The sequence below is a fragment of the Salvelinus namaycush genome, chromosome 8 (assembly GCF_016432855.1).
Source record: "Salvelinus namaycush isolate Seneca chromosome 8, SaNama_1.0, whole genome shotgun sequence".
In the NCBI taxonomy this organism is placed as follows: domain Eukaryota; kingdom Metazoa; phylum Chordata; class Actinopteri; order Salmoniformes; family Salmonidae; genus Salvelinus; species Salvelinus namaycush.
Window position 1 is genome coordinate 25,002,388 of NC_052314.1, and position 24,110 is coordinate 25,026,497.

The 24,110-nt window shown below is 42.7% G+C and overlaps 1 protein-coding gene and 2 long non-coding RNA genes across 6 annotated transcripts; 1 reads left to right on the forward strand and 2 right to left on the reverse strand.

The window, feature by feature from the left end:
- Nucleotides 1–1,101: 1,101 nt before the first annotated feature.
- rabggta (Rab geranylgeranyltransferase subunit alpha) lies at nt 1,102–9,594 on the reverse strand. The gene is made up of 17 exons (XM_038999513.1): nt 9,470–9,594; nt 6,968–7,001; nt 6,726–6,836; nt 6,416–6,540; nt 6,080–6,267; nt 5,603–5,860; nt 5,308–5,391; nt 5,143–5,225; nt 4,960–5,055; nt 3,332–3,437; nt 3,113–3,164; nt 2,896–2,984; nt 2,700–2,788; nt 2,495–2,611; nt 2,263–2,376; nt 2,053–2,140; nt 1,102–1,950 (listed from the first exon to the last, which is right to left on the reverse strand). Exons 2-17 carry the CDS (start codon nt 6,968–6,970, stop codon nt 1,802–1,804), a joined length of 1,752 nt encoding a protein of 583 aa, XP_038855441.1. The 5' UTR covers nt 6,971–7,001; nt 9,470–9,594; the 3' UTR covers nt 1,102–1,801.
- LOC120052542 lies at nt 9,178–13,349 on the forward strand. Its single transcript, XR_005477388.1, has 3 exons — nt 9,178–12,389; nt 12,812–13,041; nt 13,297–13,349. It is a non-coding gene; the product is annotated as an uncharacterized LOC120052542 (long non-coding RNA).
- LOC120052541 lies at nt 9,742–22,945 on the reverse strand. Of its 4 annotated transcripts, none has more exons than XR_005477385.1 (4): nt 22,312–22,945; nt 21,843–22,028; nt 11,710–12,358; nt 9,742–11,559 (listed from the first exon to the last, which is right to left on the reverse strand). It is a non-coding gene; the product is annotated as an uncharacterized LOC120052541 (long non-coding RNA). The 4 variants fall into 4 exon arrangements; XR_005477386.1 differs by lacking the exons at nt 9,742–11,559; nt 11,710–12,358 and adding exons at nt 18,529–19,161; nt 19,404–19,500; XR_005477384.1 differs by having other exon boundaries at nt 9,742–12,358.
- Between the last annotated feature and the right edge of the window lie 1,165 nt (nt 22,946–24,110).

Below are 24,110 nucleotides of genomic sequence, written 5' to 3' on the forward strand. Positions count from 1 at the left end.
GTGGGATCCTTTCACGCCAAATCAAACATGTGATAAAAATACTGTGGTGTAAAGTACCTAAGTAAAAATACTTGAAAGTACTACTGAAGTAGTTTTTGGGGTATCAGTACTTTACTTTACTATTTATATTTTTTACAACTTTTACTTCACTACATTCCTAAAGAATATTATTCACTTTTATTCCATACATTTTCCCTGACACCCAAAAGTACTCGTTACATTTTGAATGCTTAGCAGGAAAGGAAAATGGTCTAATTTACACACATATCAAGAGAACATCCCTGGTCATCCCTACTGCCTCTGATCTGGCAGACTTGCTAAACACATGCTTCATTCATAAATGATGTCTGAGTGTTGGGGTGTGCCCCTGGCTATCTGTAAATAAAAAAACAAAATGGTACCGTCTGGTTTTCTTAATATAAGGAATTTGAAATGATTTATTATTTTACTTTTGATACTTAAGTATATTTTAGCAATTACATTTACTTTTGATACTTAAGTATATTTAAAACCAAATACTTTTAGACTTTTACTCAAGTAGGATTTTACTGGGTGACTCACTTTTACTTGAGTCATTTTCTATTACGGTATCTTTACTTTTATTCAAGTGTGACAATTGGGTACTTTTTCCACCACTAATACAATGTACAGAATTGTGTTAATCCATTCATGTTAATCTACTCTGGTGCCACAGACAGACACACCCACCAAGCTAATTTATAACAAGGCAAACATGAAGATGTCTTCACCCACAAATGACGCAGCCCCCCCCCCTTGGGCCAATGGAGATCGCATGTGACTAACAACTTTCAGTTAATTACTATAGCCCCTGCCTTGGGCCGATCAGTCTAATTTTGTAAACACCGGAACACTATGGCAAGACGCATCATTCACCCAAGTTTCATCAAAATCGAGCCAGTGCTGTCAGATATCGCATGTGACTAACGTACGAACAAACAGAGACAGATCCACAGTCCCCAACCAGATTCCACCATGGGGGACAAGTAATGTGTGGTTACGGTTGAGCCAACCAACAGAAGGAAAATCTGAGTTCTGACTGAACCTCCCTCAGCACACCACAGAAACACACAGGAGACTCTCTGGGAGGCAGTGACACCGCATGTGCTGTTTTATTGGTGGAATAGTCATTTACAGTTGTTTAACAGTATAGATTCATTTCATAAACTTTTTTGCACAACTGTTTCAAAAATACAACCACAGATAAGCATTTTGCAATATTCTTCTGATCAATGTCCTACTGCAACCACCATACAGATGCTGTTTCAGTGCTTACTAAAAGCCACATGTTCACCATGCTCACTCATACACATAGTTAGTAATATTACCCTCTATCAGTGAATCGGCATGCAGTTTGGTGTCTTGAACTGTATGAGAGATAGAGCGAGCACACACGCACAAACTGTACATACACATAAACACACACGTTTGTGAGAATGTCTTAGTGAAGTCTCTGATAGAAGGTCCAATGTTATCAGGCATTAAAATGAGTGGAGGGTCACTGTGAATCAATATCACCACACAAGAGGAATACATAGTGGAAAGGAGACAAAACACTTAAACACCCCTCTGCTTCTCACATACATGCATGCCCACAAACATGGACACACAAACAAATGCTGCTGATGGTAGTACACCGGGAATATGGGGAAGTTGCCCCTAGACACTAATCTAATGTCAATTTTTCCATTTCCCCCCTAGAATGGTTATGGTTTGGGGGTGATAAGCTGATCCTAAATCTGTGTCTAAGGGAAACTTAGAATGAGCCCTGCTGTTTGTCCAATCAGATCAGGAGGTCAGTGACTGAGGGCAATAGCTCAGTTAACTCAGATTGAATGTTGGCAATCTGGGTGACAGGGTTGCCACGGAGATCAAGGCAGGTCAGCTTTGGGCAGGAAGTCAGGAGTTGAAGGTCAGAGAGTTTGGATATTTCTGCATATTACGGTCAAAGAAAATTACAACATCTCTAACAGTATTAGAAAACCTTAATGTATTACCACATTGAAACTGATCAAAAGAGAAAGGCAAGGATACGGTTGTTCTTCAAGGACACTTCTTGCAACTTGGGGAGATAGTACAGTCCATCCAAATTATCAATTGCGTTGTCATCAGCCTCCAATACCTGGGAAATGGAAGGCCATATTGTTAGACAAACATCAAAATATTAAATACAAAAACTACAGTACAGCACATTAATAAATATTAATTTGAGCATAACATCAAATGTTTTTTTAAGTACTATACCTCGAGGCACTGCAGCATGGCAAACTGAGGAGGCAGCCTAAGCAGCTGATTGCATGATAGATTGATATGAGTGACCAATAGCAGCTGGTCCAGGTGACATAACATGGTCAGGTTCTGTAGAGGTGAGGTTGAAAGACATTAGGTGGACTTACAGCCACAAAGAAGAGAATGGGGAGTCAAACTCTGGATGGACAAGGATAGACAGATACAGACAGGAACAGACAGCACTAACCTTGTCAGAGAGACTGAAGACCCGGACCTCAGCGTACTCCATCTTGAGAATGGTGTTCTCGATCATGAACTTACTGCACAGGTCACCGTAATACGCAGAGCGCATGGAGTCCACCTCCTGTGTGAGAAAGACAGAGCAGTGATAGAAAACACATCTATTATGTATTAGTGTACACCACTATGTAATAGCCCTGTAAAGCACTAACTTTAAGAGTCTGGAAGTGAGAAAGGGTCTCTCGCTCGTAACCTAGGGGATCTAGTGCCCTCATAAGCAGAATGATGGTCAGCAAGCACCCTGAGAAAGTGAGAAATTACAATTGTCATACATTTTGTGATGTTTCCAATAGTGATAGATAAATATCAAACCCCAACATACACACTACACTCAAAGTGTGTACTTACACTTGTTCTGAGGCTCCAGCTCCAGAAGTTGGTTGCAGGACTGTAGTTCAGACTGCAACACAGAGGTCTTTTCCACAGACAGCTCACTCCTACCAGAGACAAAAAAGATGCTGAGGTATTTTTTTCCCATTCAGTAAACAGAAAGTCTGATATGCCAACCAGAGAGCCTTCTAAAACTCTGCTATTCACACCACGCACGCACGTACACACACAGTACCTGAAGAGCTCCTGGTCAGTGGCAGAATCCCTGCACCAACTCTCAGACCGACCTATGAAAGATGGATGCAATACTGTGAGGTGAGGCTAGAGGGCAGCAGAGAGCAAGGACTGAAGTCTTAAACATTATATACCCATCGCAGACATGTTGACACAAAAAAAGACAAGAGCATGTACTCAGTCACACAGAAGGTGCATTATCATATAAACATTATTTCACCTGTGTACAGAGCACAGTCTCTGTGAGTGTGTTTCTCAGTCCAGTGCACGGTCAGGTTGTGTTCATTAATGATGTCACTGATAGTGCCAGGAGGAAGCTCACAGATCTGACACCATGTTAAGGTCCACAATCAAATAGAGTAAGTGTGGATGCTTGTGTTTGTTAAAGTGATCGAATGTATAATGTTATATGTTGCAAATACCTGTTGAGCATTGCCCATCTCGAAGACAGGTTCAACATAGATCATTGTATGGTAGTGTGTAAAAAAATACAATAATAACACTAGTTTTATTGTCACATTCACCGGATAGGTGCAGTGACATTTTTTATTTTACAGGGTCAGCCATAGTAGTAGCGAGTCCGTGGAGCAAATTAGGGTTAAGTGCCTTGGTCAAGGGCACAAGACAGATTTTTCACATTGTCAGCTCGGGTATTCGAACTAGCCATCGTTTGGTTACTGGCCCAACGCTCTGCAGAGATAAAGTAATTCTCTATGTCTGTAAAGGTTCATTGGTTTCTTTCTCTACCTGTGTTTCAGTAACAGATATGGAGAGCTCTTATCAAAAAGAGACATGTTAAGAATGATGAAACCTACTGTAGACTACAACACAGGGATGAGAAAGGAATGAAAAAGCAACAGTGAGCACTGAGCAGCACAAAGGTAATGTGCATTACCACATGCCTAGAACAGAGTAATGTCTTTAGCCTCTTAGATGTTAAAAGTCTCCCTTATGGGGGACTTTGAGCTGTTCTGGACTGGTTCCGTCTGACATGTGTGTACAAAGCGCTTGTGAACGTTGTAGGGTCCCATATAGGGCCAAAAAGCCCCATCTGTCTGCTCTCCGTTTCCACTCTCTCAGCAGAGCTGACTTGAATGTCAGTTTGCACACCCCACATTTGCATAGGGAGTGATGCGTCCCATTTTCTGGCCTATTCAGACAAATAAATGTTCTCTTCCTCTGAGCAAGTGAGACAGCACATGAACGGTGACAGTCTAGCAAGTGAGACAGCACATGAACGGTGACAGTCTAGCAAGTGAGACAGCACATGAACGGTGACAGTCTAGCAAGTGAGACAGCACATGAACGGTGACAGTCTAGCAAGTGCAGCCGTTGTGGTTTCATCTCACTGTGATGTTCTCAGCTGGATTTAGAGCTCACAACATGAAAAAACACTAAATAATTTCATAGAATTGTAGAAAAACCACTTTCTCTTGCTCAAAGACAGACTAAATCACGTTGTGCTTAAAGCTGACGTTGTAACGAATCTGCACACATTTGAATGGTGTCTACACTGCTCGGTGGACGTTTAGAAAATTGTGTGATCAGTTAAATGAAATTGTGCCAATATTGTACTGTCACTAAGTATTATCATATTTATTTTAGTTGTAAGAAATGTGATTGTAATATAATTTGAGTGTTACTATATTTAGTAAGCATTTCAGTCATTTCAAACCCTACTGGTCCACTTTTGTTAAATAGGAAAAAAAGCCATATGATTTGTACTATGTACTTGAGCTTGTGTCCTCAAAAGTGACTACATAATTATGGTTGGGTATGCCTTTTGGCAGAAATCAACATTTTGCCCCATCATTCACATTTTACCCATGACCATGAAGGAAAGGATACCCAGACAGGGCTGTGTCTGAAGTGAGGATGGACACTCCTCCATTCCACACGCTGGGGCTGACCATCCAACACCAGCATCAGACCACTAGATGAAGCCTGAAAGGAGAGAGTCAGGGAGGAATGGAGTTTAACTGTAGAAGAAGCAGAGGACATACACGTGAGGGTATACGTTGGAGTACTCACGTTGACAGGTCTGGAGAAGGCCACAGCGACTCTCTCCTCCTCACGGCTGACAAACACACAGCTTATCATCTCCTCTCGCTCCGCTGAGAAAGGCAGAGAAACAGAGCTCACAGCTGGAAGATAATAAAGACAATTTATATAGAAAATACAAAATTATACACGCACCTCTGCCTAGCAACCACCTGTAGTAGAACCAGGCACTCTGGTCATTGGGGTCAGTGAAGAAGGCATTCTGTACCAGCTCATACTCTGAAAATAAAAACAAAAGGGTTTAGTAATGTATGATGATAACACAGACCACCAGCACACATCAACTCAATATTCTGCCTTCCATCCAACCCATGGTATTCCTAGTGACAGTGCCCTCTGTCTGCCTGTTTAAAGTATTACACAACTGTATTCCACTGACAATATATCTACATATGTTTGTAACTCTGCCTGGCCATGGTGTTGTCCATACCTTTGAGCAGCTGTTCCTCACAGACACGATGAGAGTGTGTCTGAGGGGAGGGTGGAGGGGAGGAGTGGGAGGGCTGGTGGCAGGGCGAGGGGGGGTCGGGGGACTCAGGGTGGAGTAGGGGAAGGAGGGTGCTCCGGTAGTGCCAGCTGGAGTAATTGGAGAAGTTGGAGCCGATGAGACGGTCAGTGAACTGCAGCTCCTGGTCCACAGGCACACCAGACATCTTCACCACCATCCGGCGATAGTCCCAGCAGTGAACTGAGAAAGATGAGGGGAAATTGAATATGAAAAAAAAAAAAGTATGAATGGAGAGACCAGGACGTCAAAACATATTTTGATCCTCTGCCACATTAATTTCTATCTCTTGTCCCTATCAAGCTCCCTCTCATCCACCTCTCCACCCATCCTCCTTCAAAACTGCAGTCCCTCCCCAACTCCTCTCCTCCCTCACTATCATCCTCCTACCCTCTAACTCACAGTTGCGGTCATCCAGACTGAGGCAGCGGTCACACAGGCCCAGTTCTCTGGCCCAGTCAGGTCTGGGCAGGCGGGCTGAAACCCAGCCTCGGTGGTGCCAGCTGCCATACGACTTGGGGTTCACCTTCAGACACGACTCCAGAAACAACAACTCAGCCTCATACATCTTCTGCACGTCATCCTCCTCACTGATACAGAGAAAAGGATAAGACATGTATGAGTATGATGCACTTACATAATGAACTAGTATTGGTACTTTCAGATAATAATAGCTACAAGAGACTCAGCTGTGCCACCATGGGCAAAAATGCATTATAAGAGTTGTAGTGTCCTCACCGTACAGTCTCCAGGTGCAACAGGATCTCTCTCCTGTAGTTCCAGAGAGTGGCAAAATCAGGATTGGAGGATAGCAGCTGCTGGGTCAACTGAAGGGCCTCATCATCCAACACACCCTCCATCCTCTAAAACCAGCAAGAGAAAAGGAAAAGGGAAGTGATGAAATGTGATCTTCAAAGATACTGCACAGCGCTGTCATCCCATCTAAGCAACTGCATAATCAGGGCATTACCAGGCTTAAACCATAGCCATAGTTAAACCTATTGGTTTCTCTTCCGATTTTAACTGAATATGTCTATGTCAAACAGACCTTAGTAAAGATGGCATCTCGTGATGCCACATAAATCTTGAGTTTCTTCTCTCTCTCTTTTCTCTTCTCTTCCTCCTGCTGGGCTGTGGACTTCAGCTTTACCCGTCCATGCTGTGAGAAAGACAGACAGGAAGACACTCAAGTAGCACATTGCATTGATATCCAGTAATGATTAAAAGATGACAATAACTAAATCAAACTTAAAACAGTGTGAACGCAAAAAATAATCACTCTTCACTCACCATCGTGTCAGTTCAGGGAATAGGCTGTGCAAATCTAAAACCAAAGAGCAGATTGAGATGGCGAATCAAGAATTAAGTATGTGAAATCAAGAATTAAGTATGTGAACCACGGAACCGTCAGGCGCCTGCGCGTACACACTCAAAGCAATTGCGGCCTGCATCTGCGGGAACACCTCTTTATACTACTTTTGGTCCATTTTTAAGCTAGGACAGACGGGAGGTGGGGGCGCACCAGGTACCATAACGTTGGATGCCAACCGCCGATAAACACTACAGATGAGGTGAGGGCGACAACGGTAGACAATGTCCTTCGCCCCTGCCTGCTGAGGCCGGTTGTTTTCCCGCAGTTCTGTTAACAACAGCGAGGGCAGGTGTTCGGCAGGCGGGAGCGAAGGACACTTAACGTTATGCGCCAGCTAGTTAGTACTAGGCCTCCCGTAAAAAGAAAGCTAGCTAGTAAGCTAACACACGGTGTCGCCCCCGCATGCTGTGTACCGGAGTTAGTGATGGGTCGTTCGCGAACGAGTCGGCTCTTGTAGGTGAACGTTGGGAGCCGGCTCGCATATCAGAAGAGCCTAAAATATAAAAGTATTAAAAAAAAGAAGATATGAATAATCAAAAGATTTAAATGAATATAATTAACTCTTTCAAAGAACGAATGGATGCTGTTTGACGAGAGAGCAACTGGGGATGCAGCACGAAGGAATCCCTCAGCAGATGCCATAATGGAGGTCCGATCCTATTTGGAGGAGCCCCTCCAAAGATCTACAGATCCTTAGCTGGTGGAAGAACAAGGCCTCTGTCTACCCACGACTTACTAAAGCCATGACAGGGAGACTCTGCAGTGGCCACATCCGTTCCCTCTGAGAGGGTCTTGTCGAAAACGGGACAAATAATTACTGAGAGAAGAAACCGCATCAGCCCTTCGAAAGTGAGGCAGCTTGCATTTCTGAATGCAAATCTCTCATAAAAGCAAAATATGGTCAGCATTGCTGTGTGCTGTTGTTTTTAACATGGCAATAAATAAGAGAGAGAAAAGAGGGACCAGCTTAATGTTTTAAGTGGGATGCTGCAGTTTTGCACATTGTTAATTATTTTTCTTCGATATGGTGCAATATTCTATTATGTTGTTCAGATTGTATTCGTTTTGAATTGTTACATTTATATGCACTTTGTTTATATACATTAAAAAAGTTATACTTTAAATGAACATGTGTAATAGCATCCTTATTTTTTACATTTATTTCAATTTGTGGGATGCTGCAGTTTTGCAAATTGTTATTTATTTTTCTTTGATATGGTGCAATATTCTATTATGCTGTTCAGATTGTATTAGTTTTGAATGGTTAGATTTATATGCACTTTGTTTATATACATTAAAAAGTTATACTTTAAATGCAAATGTTTAATAGCTATTAATAGCATTATTTTTCATAACAAACCAAATCATTTTTAAATACATTGTGGTTAAGGTAGAGTATGATTTCATTTAATAATTTAATTAGAATTGTTTTAACACCAATCATAGTCAAACTATCGCAAACTGTTTGACATTTCACTTTTTGGTAAACTGAGCCGAAAGAGCCGGTTCACTGAAAAGAGCCAGAATGCCCATCACTAACCTGAGTAGCTAGCGGGGGCGACACCGGTAGACAGTGTCTTTCAGCCTCGCCTGTTTTCCGGCAGTTCTGTTAACAACGGTGAGGTCAGGCGGGAACGAAGGACACTGTCAAACGGTGTCACTCCCGCTAGCTAGTTAAGGACTCCGGAACACAGAGTGGTGCAAAAACTCTGATAATACTTTTTATTGTGCTTTCCATCTAAATTCAAAATTGTCACAAGCATGAAGATGTCGTGCTTGTGGGGGGTAGAGGGGAACAAGGCTGTTGATGTACTGGCTAAACAAGCACATAGAAGTGGGGATGTTGATGTCGTAGTCGCAATGGGCAAGACAGAGGCAAAAAGCCTGATATGGACAGTGATGGTGCAGAGATGGCAGGAGCAGTGGAATAGAGTGACCAAGGGCAGGCATTTATTTCCAGTGAAGAGGAAAGTCGGGGAGGAGAGCAGGAAGGGACAGAAGAGGAGGCGTTCATGCAGAAACCAATGGGATGCTCGAGAGGGGGGGGGGCGTTCATACAGATGCAGGAATTCCCACATGCAGGAACGCCCCGAATTGCGGGCCGTAATCACACACACTTGCCCAAAACCGCACCAACCTTCTGATGGCAGCAAAACAACGAGTGAGGGGAATACTGAGTTGTGTCAAGTCGACTACAGCATAATAATAATCCGTTTGCTGAATACATGAAGATCGACTCTCCAGTCGAAAGTATTTGTAAACATACATGATTAGCGCTTCGACTTGGCAATCGCCCATCATAAAACAGGACCCCAAGCTGTCGGACGCACCGTTGAGTATACCCGCTTATTCACATGTAGATTCGATAAAAACACATTTACTAACATAAATCCCAACATAATAACACCACATATACTCACTCCAAAAGTCTACTGCTGTTGTAGCAATGTGTGGATTCGTTTACTTTGGTTATCAGACGAAATATTGATGTGTGCCTGTGTCACCCAGTGGCAGTGAGGCGAACAACTACAATTTGAACTTCCGGCCCGTGGAAATTGACGTCACGACCAATGGAGTTTATGATATGTATGGCCCCCTCTTGTGGACGGACATACACGTTTCAGTTTCAAGTTTTACTTGTCACAAATACAGTGAAATGTTTAACTTGCAAGCCCTAACCAACAGTGCAGGATTCAATATAAAATAGTATAACTAATACAAAATGTAGAACACAAGAAATAAGAGAGGAAGCTATATACAGGGTCAGTGCCAGTACCAAATGTACAATGTGAAGGGATACTGGAGTATTTGAGGTAGATATGTACATGTACTGTAGGCAAGTGTTGCGAGATAACTCAATCCGTTGGAATACTGTGAGACAAGCATTTATATAAAAGACCACTCCGTAAGCCACGCCCCAGTGGGCAGAGCTAGGCATGTTGCACTTAGACACGTTTTAATACAAAAAGCCTCTACTTTTACAATGCGTCTTCCACATGGCAGGATTAGATACAGATGGGTAAACAGATAAGATTTACTAAGGTCCCAGCCCATATTGGGGTGGAGGGGAACAAGGCAGGCAGTTGATGTACTGGCTAAACAAGCACATAGAAGTGGGGATGTTGATGTCGTAGTTTCAATGGGCAAGACAGAGGCAAAAAGCCTGATATGGACAGTAATGGTGCAGAGATGGCAGTAGCAGTGGAATAGAGATACTAAGGGCAGGCATTTATTTCTAGTAAAGAGGAAAGTCGGGGAGGGGAGGACAGCAGGAAGGGACAGAAGAGAGGAGGCTATTTTTACAAGAATAAGGGTGGGATACAGCCAGTTGAATAAGACCTTACATGTGATAGGAAATCATCCAACAGGAAAGTGTGAGTATTGCCAGGAAACAGAGACTGTGGAGCATGTATTGCTACAGTGTGGGCTGTATCAGAGGGAAAGACTGAGATCTAATATGAAGGAGAAGGGGATACAGGAAAGTAGTTTAAAGAGTATTTTGAGTAGAACGTCATTGGATATAGTCTCAAATATTTTGTTATCTTTTTTAAGAGTAACGGGAGCTGGCAGGTAGGATTTCGTTTCTCGCCGTCTCTGGCCCGCACTCCAGTACAGTAGGTGGCGGTAATGCACCATAACGTTGGATGCCAACGCTGATAAACCCCACTGAAGAAGAATGGCTCTTCAGGGCAGAAGAGTCGAGTTGTGTAAGTTGTTCGCATGAGGTTCCTTGATTGGTGAAGTGTGTAGAGTTTATCCATAGTTTGGGGAATGGAAAATGGCAGAGTAGTGTGGATGAAATTGAGGAAAAGTTGGTGAAGCAACAGCTGTGCTTGAATGCGAACAAAGTGTCAGTTCTGATGACATGGAGCGGGAGGATGAGGGTCAAGGACTGGAATGGCCGGTAGTGGAAAGACATAGGAAGAAGAGGGATCATGGTACAGAAAGCAGTGGAGCGTCTAGTAAAGAAAGCATAAAGAGGACCAAGGTAAGAAGCAATAGTAGGGATGTGTTGGAGTGGAAAATGGTGATAGTGTTTGATGAGACCAAAGGGTCTCACTTACACACTATCAGACTTACTAATGCCATAGAGAATATGTATTGCTCTATTGTGGTGTTGCCCAGCCAGTCTCCCCAGGTTAACAGCACCATGGCATGACTCCAAACCTTTTCTCCCAGGTACGTCAGGTAGGTACCTGTCTTATTCACCATTCAGTGAATGAGGAGAATACAGGAATCACAATGAGAAGCATATGGGGTCCAGGGCAGCATAGGGCCACACTCCGCACTGAGTCCTCAGAATCAAATTCAGTGGTGAACTCACACTTCCAGCCAGCCGTATCAACTAAGACCACCTGTCTACCAGCCACTTCACCCTGTCGTCTCACACTGTGCGCCAGTCTTTCAGTATCAAACACCTTGCCCAGGATGGTGTTCCCTGCCATGCTCCTCCCAACACAGTTCGCACCCAGAAGCACAGCCCTCACCTCCACATCATGTTTACCTCCTCCTATAAGGCAGACAAAAAGATGGACAGACAAAGGGGAGAGATGACAATATTTGTTTATAGAGCATTGAATTTCACTAATTGATTAACACCCACCCCCCACAGAAAACATTCATCCCATAGATTCCAAACCTATTCCCAATATACACTCACCACCCACAGTTGCTCTGTTCTTCTTCATCTTCATTAGCCTCAGCATCCCTCAGTTCTTCACATCCTATCTCTTCTGCAGCAACTTTACAATCATATCATTGTGAATTTGATAACAACCACTCTGTGTTACCATCCTCTCTATATTTTGCAACAGTCAGTGACCTGAGTCACATTCTCCCTGTTTCTGTTGTCTATGATATGCTACCTGTTCTCACAGTTTTCTACAAGCCTTTGAAGGATGCCTTCCTCACTTGAAATGTGCTGCTCTAATGTCGTGTCCACAAGCCAATTCCCTCTGGTAAAGAGCACCATGGTGTGTCTCCATACCCTCTGCTCAAGGAGCTGGTTCAGGTGTTCCTCCACTGTGTCTGTGTGCAGTATGTGCAAGGAAAGCACAAGGAGGAAGGCATGTGGGACACAGCAAGAGCAATTTCCTGCTTGTCCTGTGCTGAGGTCACCGCCAACAAGTTATTCCACCACCAGCCAGGTGTGTCTACCACAGTGGCCTGTCTGCCAGCAACAGCTGTCTGTCAGCTTACACACTGGGCAGTCCTCTTCGTTGTGTCAAACTCCTCCGCACCCAGGATTGTGTTTCCTGCCAAGTTTTTGCCAGAATGCCCTTCCCCAACAGCACAAGTTGAAGGTCTGCCTGTGTGATGGGGGAGAGAGAAATAAAGAAGGTAAATACAAATGCAGTCATGGTTATTCACCATTGTCTAATTATTACTATGCCTAATTTACATATATTATACTTTATATACTGTACCTGTAAAGTAGAATACCAGATTCCCATGGTGTAAATTCTATGTTTAATAGAAGATGAGGTGAATAATTTTCCTAAATACGCAAAAATAAATGTTTGTCTTGTCTGTAGGCCAGGGTTATATCTCCTTATTATTAAATATTGATTTGATTGTAGTCGGGACCCGTCCATTAGGGCATTAGGGGTGGTACTCCACTTGTGATTGGTAAAAAAACATGACTTTTTCTGGTGAAAAATGAATAATATATAATTGGATTATGTTTAAATTGTCCATAAAAGCATGGTTAATTTGTGTACATTTTACTGTTCCTAAAATATTTTATCATATGACTTTCACAGCACAAAGTAAATGACTGCCCTGGGGGAGTTCAGATGAACACCCAGGTCTTCTGGACCTGCTCTATCGAGAAGCACCTGACTGCGGTCTTCAAAACTCTTATGCATGCTGGAGCATAAAAAGCTGTTGAATTCTAGTTTTTCTTTACTTACACATACACTGTGTTGACAGAAACATTGCTCAGATCTTGTCCCCTGGACCTTGGAGGACTTTTGGTGTGGATGATGATCAGGTTAGATATTCCTTCAAATGATTCCACTGAACTCTACCATTTGATTGTCATTCCTTTATTGAAAATTGTACCTTGTTCACACCACAGGGCCTACCAAAGCAAGGTTTCTCAAACAACTGTGGGGTGTTTGTTTTGATGGTAAAATGCTGGCTATTCAGTATATTATATTAGTCATACTTTCTGTTATAATATATGAAAAGTGTTACGTTCCCCAGTTTCTGTGTTCTGGTTTGTATTTGAGTGTGTGTGTTTCAGGAGAAATTCCTGTAACTCCCCAAGCAGCTGATTGGTCGACCCCAGGCTAATTGATGATTGGAGCTGACCCCGCCCCCTCGTCAAGAAGCAGCTGACTCTAATCACCATTGCCACCAGAAGATATAAAAGCCAGTGTTCTGTTCAGAAGGGGGATCATGAGAAAGATGAGAGAGAGAGAGATTTTTTTTTTTGCTGGAGAATTAGATTGTGATATAGTGTTGGTTGTTTAACAGAAAGTGTGGTATGTAAGGTGTTAGTTGTTGTTGGTAGCAGCTTTGATATGTTCTGTGTTTGTTGCTTTGTCAAAGCTTCTTTAGTGGCCTGAGTTAGTTTACTCAGTTTTGTTGTAAAGTGTTTGTGAAATTGTTAATTATTCTGTTTCATTTGTTCCCAGGGGGGAAGGGGAAGACACTTAGGGAGTGCTTAGGCAAGAGTCCCGCGGGCATACATATACCCGTAGTATATTCAATGTCTAGGCACACTAGGTAAGACCTGGGCGGACCACCCCCTGTATTTTGGTTAGGGTGCTAAGTTAGGTAAGTAGTGGGTAGGCAGGTTAGATAGGAGAGGGGGAGCTTTGATATTTACTTTCTTTGCTTTGGTTCCGTCCAGCCCCTTTTCCCCATATTACCGTTTAAGGAAATAAATCCTAGTAAACGGTAAATTCTGACTTGTCATCCTTATTCGCACCTACAGTCCATATCTCTTTCGCTTCACGGGGAGTTGAGTTGTAGCAGGGTGTTGCGTTCCCTCTTCTCAGAGGCGTGCGTAACAAAAGTTATCATTATTTCTGTGCTTGCAGCAAGCAAAGCACACTTGTTATTGCTCATACTTTTTCTTGTTTATTATTTTTGTCACTTTTTAGGACCTGTTTCCTACAGTTTCTACACTACATACACAATTCATACATCAAACTCCTGCAGAGCTGGATGCTGATGTGACATGTGTCTTCTACATCTTGAAATATATTCCTGGTGGGGGGGGTATTATTATTATTTACTATTATCATTATTGTTATCATAACTATCAAACTTAACAACCTGCTCTTTCTTAACTTACAGTACGCTCTGTACATTGCAATGGAAGCACAGTGTGATTTCACTGAGGTATGTATAAATTATGAAATTCTCATCACTAGTGGCGACTAGGCGATGGTAGTGCCAACTTTCCCATGCCGTAAGTCTTGAACATAATAAAAACGTTTCATTTGTGTCCTTAAAATCACTTGTTTCACTGTAGCCAGACTGACCTGAATATATTTTCATATTGAATGTATGTAATGTATGTCATTCACTCACTAAGGTCTGAAGAAGACAGGTTGAAAGATCGAAAAAGGTGGCGAAAACAAAACGCACTACAGGTAGGAAGTGTCATATGATGAGTGGTATATTCTTAAACCAATGTTTAAAGACATAAACCCGCCCCTCTCCAATATATTTCAGGATGATGTAGAAGATGTCCCCCCCCCCCCAAGAAGTCACAGCATGTCACATCAGCATCCAGCTCTGCAGGATCAGGTACTGTATAGGCTATTAGCTAAAGTAAGGTGCATTCTTGTACACACATCCCGAGAGGTTCCCTTACATTACTTAATGACCACAATCTGTTTTCTTTCTAGACGATACTGAAAACAAAACATGACGAACTGGGAGCTGTGAACTGGGTATGTAGTTTACTGTGTGTAATGCTGAAGGCTTGATGCATGGCAATATATAATAGTTGTGATGACTTGTTGAGTAGTTATAGATATCACTGAAAACCCCTTTTAGTAATAGTGGCTTTTGTTTGCATGGTGGTATTGTGAAAGTGGGGTGTAATTTGACCTGGATCACCCAATGAGACACTACTCTGCATATTTATTCTTACTTTTTCTTCAAGGAAGCAGATGTTCTTCTAAGGGACACCCTAGAGGCAGCAAGGTGGTGCGAACGCCAAACATTTAAAGGCACCATTTCCCTCCCTAGTGTAATTGGGATGGACAGGGAAGACTGCATTACAACCCTTAAAGAACTACGGTTGTATGATGGCCTGGATGAAGAGGAAAATATTCTCCTCAAGGAACCATTCATGTTCTCGTTCCAGTTACAGAGAGATTATGAGATGTTCTATGTGGAGGCAGTTGACAACAAGAAAATGACTGTCTGCCTCTTTTGAGGAGCAGGAGTGAAGCCATTTTTGAGGAGTGGTCAAACCTTATTTTTGTCTGCTGTGTTAATTGTTTCAATTGTTAATTGTGTTGTTTAGTAAAGATGACGTAGAAGTCACCCGAGTCTCTGATCTCTTTACTGGAGCTGGTATAACTTAATGTACAAAGCACATTCAGTATGTCTGTATGGTATAGTCTGTCTCCACTCTCATGAGGAAAGTAAATAGCAATATAAATCAGGATAGGTAGTAACTGTATATATATGCTTAATGAAATAATATAATTACAAAGTTATAACATTTATCAACACAATTTTAACACTACATGACATAACAAGTCTGTTCACTGCAACAATATCAGTAGCTTGTCTCAAATATAGCATGAAGCAAAAAGTGTTACAACTCATGTGCTGGTACCACTTTTATAATATTTCTTACGATCTTGTTGCACAAACGTGTGTGTTTGTATTCAATGTGACTGTCAAAGCTCAGATGTACCAAAAAAATGATTGAGCCTGGCCCCGAATTGCACACTGCAGTCAGGGGTACTTGGCTCAATCAGGTAGGCTACTCAACAGATGGCGCTAAAGAGCAAGTTGTAATTTACTTGTAAATAAATAATCATGACAGTCATTGGGAGCCTGGGACCTAAACCCGACAACCACATCAAATATGTATATCTTTGTCCACATCCATAAACAGTCGAAGGACTGATGGATACGCTAGAACCGTCTCGCGGATCTGGTAGGACAAAAAAAACATGCCTCTGTGCCCAATTTGTTTTATGTTTCCCCTGCTGGATGAGGACTAGATGCTAGCTAGTGGACATTAGCTACCGGCAAGCTAGCTAACGTTACTGGAAGCTAGTTTTCTAGTTCGAATGCCGATAGCTATCCCCAGTTAGATAATTTTTTTCACTTGTCGCATCTGTGCTTGTTGCATTTTCCCTGTGCTTGTGGCACCGATGCACCCATGAGCTGGCTGTGCACTGCTTGTTCTAAAAATAAAACAAACTTTGGCGATCAAAACAGTGGCTCCATGCGCAGCACGGTGGTGGTGATTCTACATGCAAAAGTGAAATAGGTGTATTTTCGTTTTCATATCTATGTAAGGTGACCAGTGCCAGTTCGAAAAAACACTGCTTAAAACCTGTTAAATGTAATCTAAAATGTAACCTATGTAATCCCAAAATGTATTATTTATCATGGGAGGGCTATAAACAATAACTAGTAATGCTGCATAGTTCTAGAAAGGTCTCTGCTAAAAAAAAAAGTACTGTAAACTGCTGAGGTGTACACACCAATATTATGAAAAATTATCTATTTTTCCTATTCAACAAACGTGGGGGAATAAGGCTTGAAATTATGTAAATGCATTTTTTTTTTTTATATACACTGCTCAAAAAAATAAAGGGAACACTTAAACAACACAATGTAACTCCAAGTCAATCACACTTCTGTGAAATCAAACTGTCCACTTAGGAAGCAACACTGATTGACAATAAATTTCACATGCTGTTGTGCAAATGGAATAGACAAAAGGTGGAAATTATAGGCAATTAGCAAGACACCCCCAATAAAGGAGTGATTCTGCAGGTGGTGACCACAGACCACTTCTCAGTTCCTATGCTTCCTGGCTGATGTTTTGGTCACTTTTGAATGCTGGCGGTGCTCTCACTCTAGTGGTAGCATGAGACGGAGTCTACAACCCACACAAGTGGCTCAGGTAGTGCAGCTCATCCAGGATGGCACATCAATGCGAGCTGTGGCAAGAAGGTTTGCTGTGACTGTCAGCGTAGTGTCCAGAGCATGGAGGCGCTACCAGGAGACAGGCCAGTACATCAGGAGACGTGGAGGAGGCCGTAGGAGGGCAACAACCTAGCAGCAGGACCGCTACCTCTGCCTTTGTGCAAGGAGGAGGACTGCCAGAGCCCTGCAAAATGACCTCCAGCAGGCCACAAATGTGCATGTGTCTGCTCAAACGGTCAGAAACAGACTCCATGAGGGTAGTATGAGGGCCCGACGTCCACAGGTGGGGGTTGTGCTTACAGCCCAACACCGTGCAGGACGTTTGGCATTTGCCAGAGAACACCAAGATTGGCAAATTCGCCACTGGCGCCCTGTGCTCTTCACAGATGAAAGCAGGTTCACACTGAGCACATGAGCACATGTGACAGACGTGACAGAGTCTGGAGACGCCGTGGAGAACGTTCTGCTGCCTGCAACATCCTCCAGCATGACCGGTTTGGCGGTGGGTCAGTCATGGTGTGGGGTGGCATTTCTTTGTGGGGCCGCACAGCCCTCCATGTGCTCGCCAGAGGTAGCCTGACTGCCATTAGGTACCGAGATGAGATCCTCAGAGCCCTTGTGAGACCATATGCTGACACATGCACATTTGTGGCCTGCTGGAGGTCATTTTGCAGGGCTCTGGCAGTGCTCCTCCTTGCACAAAGGCGGAGGTAGCGGTCCTGCTGCTGGGTTGTTGCCCTCCTACGGCCTCCTCCACGTCTCCTGATGTACTGGCCTGTCTCCTGGTAGCGCCTCCATGCTCTGGACACTACGCTGACAGACACAGCAAACCTTCTTGCCACAGCTCGCATTGATGTGCCATCCTGGATGAGCTGCACTACCTGAGCCACTTGTGTGGGTTGTAGACTCTGTCTCATGCTACCACTAGAGTGAAAGCACCGCCAGCATTCAAAAGTGACCAAAACATCAGCCAGGAAGCATAGGAACTGAGAAGTGGTCTGTGGTCACCACCTGCAGAATCACTCCTTTATTGGGGGTGTCTTGCTAATTGCCTATAATTTCCATCTTTTGTCTATTCCATTTGCACAACAGCATGTGAAATTTATTGTCAATCAGTGTTGCTTCCTAAGTGGACAGTTTGATTTCACAGAAGTGTGATTGACTTGGAGTTACATTGTGTTGTTTAAGTGTTCCCTTTATTTTTTTGAGCAGTGTAGTAACAATCAAATAATAAACAACTTACTATAAGATTTCACCTTTCTTATTACTTAGTGATAGTACAAAATTGGCACCATTTCATAAAAGTGACAACAGAGAATATTCTGCCCAGCGTCCTCTGAGCCAGGGGTTTTCAAACTTTTTAATATTAAGGACCCTCAAATATTATGAGCACCTACAATTTTTTGTTGTTGTTGTAATTAACTTGTAAATACAGAATCATAACAGTCATGGGAGTCTGGGACCTGATAAGCTGGACAACTACACTCAACAAGAGTCAAAGGACAGCGGGATACACTAGCTAGAACCTTCTCTTCGCGAATCTGGTAGGACAAGAAGCATGACCAATTTTGCTTCCCCATCATGTTGATCATGAGGTTCTACTGTAGGTAGAATAATGAATGAAAAAATAGCCTGTGTCCACATCATCAAAAAAAAGTTAAAAAAGAAAGAAAGCAAGGCAGACCTGAGCTTAAAACTTCACATTCTTTTTCAAAAAGATGAGGATGTCTACATTGTCTGGGGAGAGGGTAGACCTCTTTGCAGTCACAATGTCCCCTGCCGTGGAGAACACCCTCTCGCTAGGAACTGAAGTGCCAGGCACAGCCAGGTAGTGTCTTGCCATCATGGCAATGTGAGGGTATTTACACTCATTGCTTCCGCTTGCTGCCTTGTAGGATGCCACCTCCTATTTGATGGTGTTGTCAAACATCTTGCCTGTGTCCTTGCTCGCAAAGGTCTCCCCGAAAAGCTCCTTCATGGCCAAATTATATTGTGGAGGAGCCACAATATGAAAATAAAAATACATTTATAATTTTCACATTATTATTTAGCATTTAAGCATTGAATTTTCAAACAGGCACTATTCACCCTTTACACATATCAACTTGAATGTTTAGAACTGATAGATTGTCAGAACCACAGGTAGCCTATTTGTATTTTAATTTTAAAATGTTTAAAACTGCTGTTCCACTGTGTGTCTGAAACAATACTCACCTTTACTGAAGTGTTCTGAGGCCATTTTCCACTGTGGCAGTTTTTCTTATATTCTTCTTCCTTTTCCTTCAAATCTACCAGTGTAATTACAGTATACCTAGCATAAAGAATATGGTGATTATTTTAAATGTTCTTGTAGACCTGGGTATTTGATCCATAAATGCTTGTCTTTGTCAATAAAAAAAGAGAAGTCTTTTCTATACTTACAGTCAATAATACAATATAGAAACAGGTGTGGTGTTAACTGAAACGCAAATGAGCTGTATGTTCCTGTTGTGAAGTGTGCCTGCGTGAACATTGTTAGTTTACCATGCTTCAAGGATTGCTATTAAAATGATAAGGTAAAGTTTCCATTGCCAAGTTAAGTAAAATAGAATTTTTCCAATGATAGGAAAGTAAGAGCTATGACAGGAGCTCTGGTTACCATATACATACAGTGCTTTCAGAAAGTATTCATACCCCTTCACATAATCCACATTTTGTTGTGTTACAGCCTGAATTCAACATTTCTCACCCATCTACACTTAGTTTTTAAACATGAGCCATTTTGGTCATCTGTTTAGATTTTTGTACTTAGAGTTATGAATATGTACTCCGTATTGGCAAAGTGAAAGAATGTTTTTAGAAATGTATTCTAATCTAATTTACATAAGTATCACACACCTGAGTAAATACATGTTAGAATCACCTTTGGCAGTGATTACAGCTGTGAGTCTTTCTGGGTAAGTCTCTAAGAGCTATACAGTAATAGAATATACAAATATACAGTAATAGTCAAACGTTTGGATACCTATTCATTAAGGGTTTTTCTTTATTTTCACTGTGTTCTACATTGTAGAATAACAACAAAACAACAAAACTATGAAATAACACATATGGAATCATTTTGTAACCAGAAAAGTGATATATTTTAGATTCTTCAAATTAGCCACCCTTTGCCTTGATGACAGCTTTGCACACTCTTGGTATTCTCTCAACCAGCTTCACAAGGAATGCTTTTCCTTCTCTCTGTGGTCCAACTCATCCCAAACCATCTCTATTGGGTCGAGGTCGGGTGATTGTGGAGGTCAGGTCATCTGATGCAGCACTTCATCACTCTCCTTCTTGGTCAAATAGCCCTTACACAGCCTGGAGGTGTGTTGGGTCATTGTCCTGTTGAAAACAAATGATAGTCCCACTAAACGCTAACCAGATGGGATGGCGTATCGCTGTAGAATTCTATGGTAGCCATGCTGGTTAAGTGTGCCTTGAATTCTAAATAAATCACTGACAGTGTCACCAGCAAAGCACCATCACACCTCCTCCTTCATACTTCACGGTGGGAACCACACATGCAGAGATCATCCGTTCCCCTACTCTGCATCCCACAAAGACACTGCGGTTGGAACCAAAAATCTCAAATTTGGACTCATCAGACCGGTCAATTGTCCATTGCTTGTGTTTCTTGGCCCAAGCAAGTCTCTTCTTATTGGTGTCCTTTAGTAGTGTTTTTTTTGCAGAAATTCGACCATGAAGCCTTGATTCATTCAGTCTCCTCTGAACAGTATATGTTGAGATGGGTCTGTTACTTGAACTCTGTGAAGCATTTATTTGTGCTGCAATCTGGGGTGCAGTGAACTCTAATGAACGTATTCTCTGCAGCAGAGGTAACTGCGTCTTCCTTTCCTGTGGCGGTCCTCATGAGAGCCAGTTTCAAATCAAATCAAAGTTTATTTGTCATGTGCGCCGAATACAACACCTTACAGTGAAATGCTTACTTACAGGCTCTAACCAACAGTCATAGCGCTTGATGGTTTTTGCTATTGCACTTGAAGAAACTTTCAAAGTTCTTGACATTTTCTGGATTGACTGACCTTCATGTCTTTAAGTAATGATGGACTGTCATTTCTATTTGCTTATTTGAGCTATTCTTGCCATAATATGGACTTGGTCTTTTACCAAATAGGGCTATCTTCTGTACCACCCCTACCTTGTCAAAACACAACTGATTGGCTCAAACGCATTAAGAAGGAAAGAAATTCCATGATCTAAGAAGCATCCTAAGATACTACGAGACCACAAGTTGTTGGTCGAGCAGCCTCATTTTCATCCCTGTCACTGACTCTTATAATAACCACTGCCAACTATAGGCAGTGCAGGCTTGGCAGTGGAGAGGCTGCTCAGAGAAAGAGAGACAGACAGAGGAGGTATAACATCTCTCAATAAGTAGGAAGGATGGCTGAAGACCGATTAACGTTTATTGGTTTTTACTAAGAACTCCAGAACAGTCTCAACTGTGACCCCAAAACCATGCCCCCCCATAGCCGCTTGTAGCTGGGCAGAAAGTAACTCTATACATAACACTCCTTTCCCCCAGATTAGACAACCCTAGTCCTCAAAATGCTTAGGGTGAACTCTGACCCAGCGGGATCGCTGAGAAACACTGCTAGAGCTACTAACCTTCATAGGACCTCCCAGAGTAGCATGACTCTGCTCCAGCAGTTCGTGAATCTGGTAGGGCAGAAGCAGTAGTCATTCAGTGGTGCTTCCGAGAGGAAGCTGTGAGTCGGCTGGGACGGGCAGTATCGTTTCGGTCCCTGACACAGAAGTGCGCCCTCAAAGCTGGTCAACATGGTGCCTGTGAACCTGACCATCAAATCAAATTTTATTGGTCACATACACATGTTTAACAGATGTTATTGAGGGTGTAGCGAAATGCTTGTGCTTCTAGTTCCACCAGTGCAGCAATATCTAACAAGTAATATCTAACAATTTCACATCATATAACCAGTACACAAAAATCTAAGTAAGGAATGTAATTAAGATTTTTTAAATATACGGACGAGCAATGTCCTCAGGCCTCAGGTAGCCGACACCTGGTGCATTCCTGTATTCAATTTTTAAGTTACAATTAAATACTAAAATGTACTTATGTGTCCGGAGACTCTGCATGACATCGGGCCTGTGGCCTGCTCCACCACAGCAGGCATCCATCTGGTTCATCCTACAACAATGGTTGGAACTGCCTGAACGTATTCTGGTGCCTCATTCCTGTCTCTTCTTGTCTGTGGTGCATATCCTCTTGAAGATCAGGGTGCAAGCAGTCAAGTGCAGTTGTCAGCCGACGACCCATCAGCAGCTATGCAGGGCTCTTCCCTGTGGCTGAGTTGGGGGTTGTGTGTTGGGCCAGTAGGAACCTGGCCAAGCGTGTCTGACAGTCCCCTGCTGCAACCCTCTTCAGTGCGTCATGGTGGTTTGCACCATCCTTTCAGCCTGTCCATTTGAGGAGGGGTGGTATGGTGCTGTCACATGTCGGTCAGCTGTTATCAGCATCTGTAAAAGTTGTTAGTGGGAGTTGAGAGCCCCTTCTAAGAAAATAGCTGCATGCAGATTCCCCGAAGTCCAAATGACGCAACACCAGCTGAGACAGACAAAAACGGTTATCAGCGTCAATAAAAGTTTTGTCAGTGGGAGTAGTCAGTCAGGAGTGTAATTGAGTTTTTATTTCATTTAAAGGATTTATGCTTATTTAAAATCTGAAAATTATATACAGTGCATTCGGAAAGTATTCAGACCCCTTGACTTTTTCCACATTTTGTTACGTTACAGCCTTATTCTAAAAATGGATTAAAAAAATGTTTAATCACCATCAAACTACACACAATATCCCATAATGACAAAGGAAAAACAGGGTTTAAGATTTTTTTGCAAATGTATTGAAAATAAAAATGAAAATATCACATTTACATAAGTATTCAGACCTTTGTTGAAGAACTTTTGGCAGTGATTACAGCCTTGAGTCTTCTTCGGGAATGACTCCTGTGTTTTCATGACTGTGTGCTTAGGGTCGTTGTCCTGTTGGAAGGTGAACCTGCTCTGGAGCAGGTTTTCATCAAGGATCTCTCTGTACTTTGCTCCGTTCATCTTTCCCTCGATCCTGACTAGTCTCCCAGTAACTGCCGCTGACAAACATCCCCACAGTCGATGCTGCCACCACCATGCTTCACCGTAGGGATGGTGCCAGGTTTCCTCCAGACGTGACACTTGGCATTCAGGCCAAAGAGTTCAATCTTGGTTTCATCAGACCAGAGAATCTTGTTTCTCATGGTCTGAAAGTTCTTTAGGTGCCTTTTGGCAAATACCAAGCGAGCTGTCATGTGTCTTTTACTGAGGAGTGGCTTCCGTCTGGCCACTCTACCATAAAGGCCTGATTGGTGGAGTGCTGCAGAGATAGTTGTCCTTCTGGAAGGTTCTCCCATCTCCACAGAGGAACTCTGGAGCTCTGTCAGAGTGACCATCGGGTTTTTGGTCACCTCCCTGATCCAGGCCCTTCTCCCACCATTGCTCAGTTTGGCCGGGCGGCCAGCTCTAGGAAGAGTCTTGGTGGTTCAAAACTTCTTCCATTTAGGAATGATGGAGCGCACTGTGTTCTTGGGGACCTTCTATGCTGCAGAAATGTTTTGGTACCCTTCCCCAGATCTGTGTCTCGACACAACCCTGTCTCGGAGCTCCACGGACAATTCCTTCGACCTCATGGCTTGGTTTTCGCTCTGACATGCACTGTCAACTGTGGGACCTTATATAGACAGGTGTGTGCCTTTCCAAATCATGTCCAATCAATGTAATTCACCCCAGGTGGACCAATCAAGTTGTAGAAACATCTCAAGGATGATCAATGGAAACAGGGTGCACCTGAGCTCAATTTCAAGTCTCTTAGCAAAGGGTCTG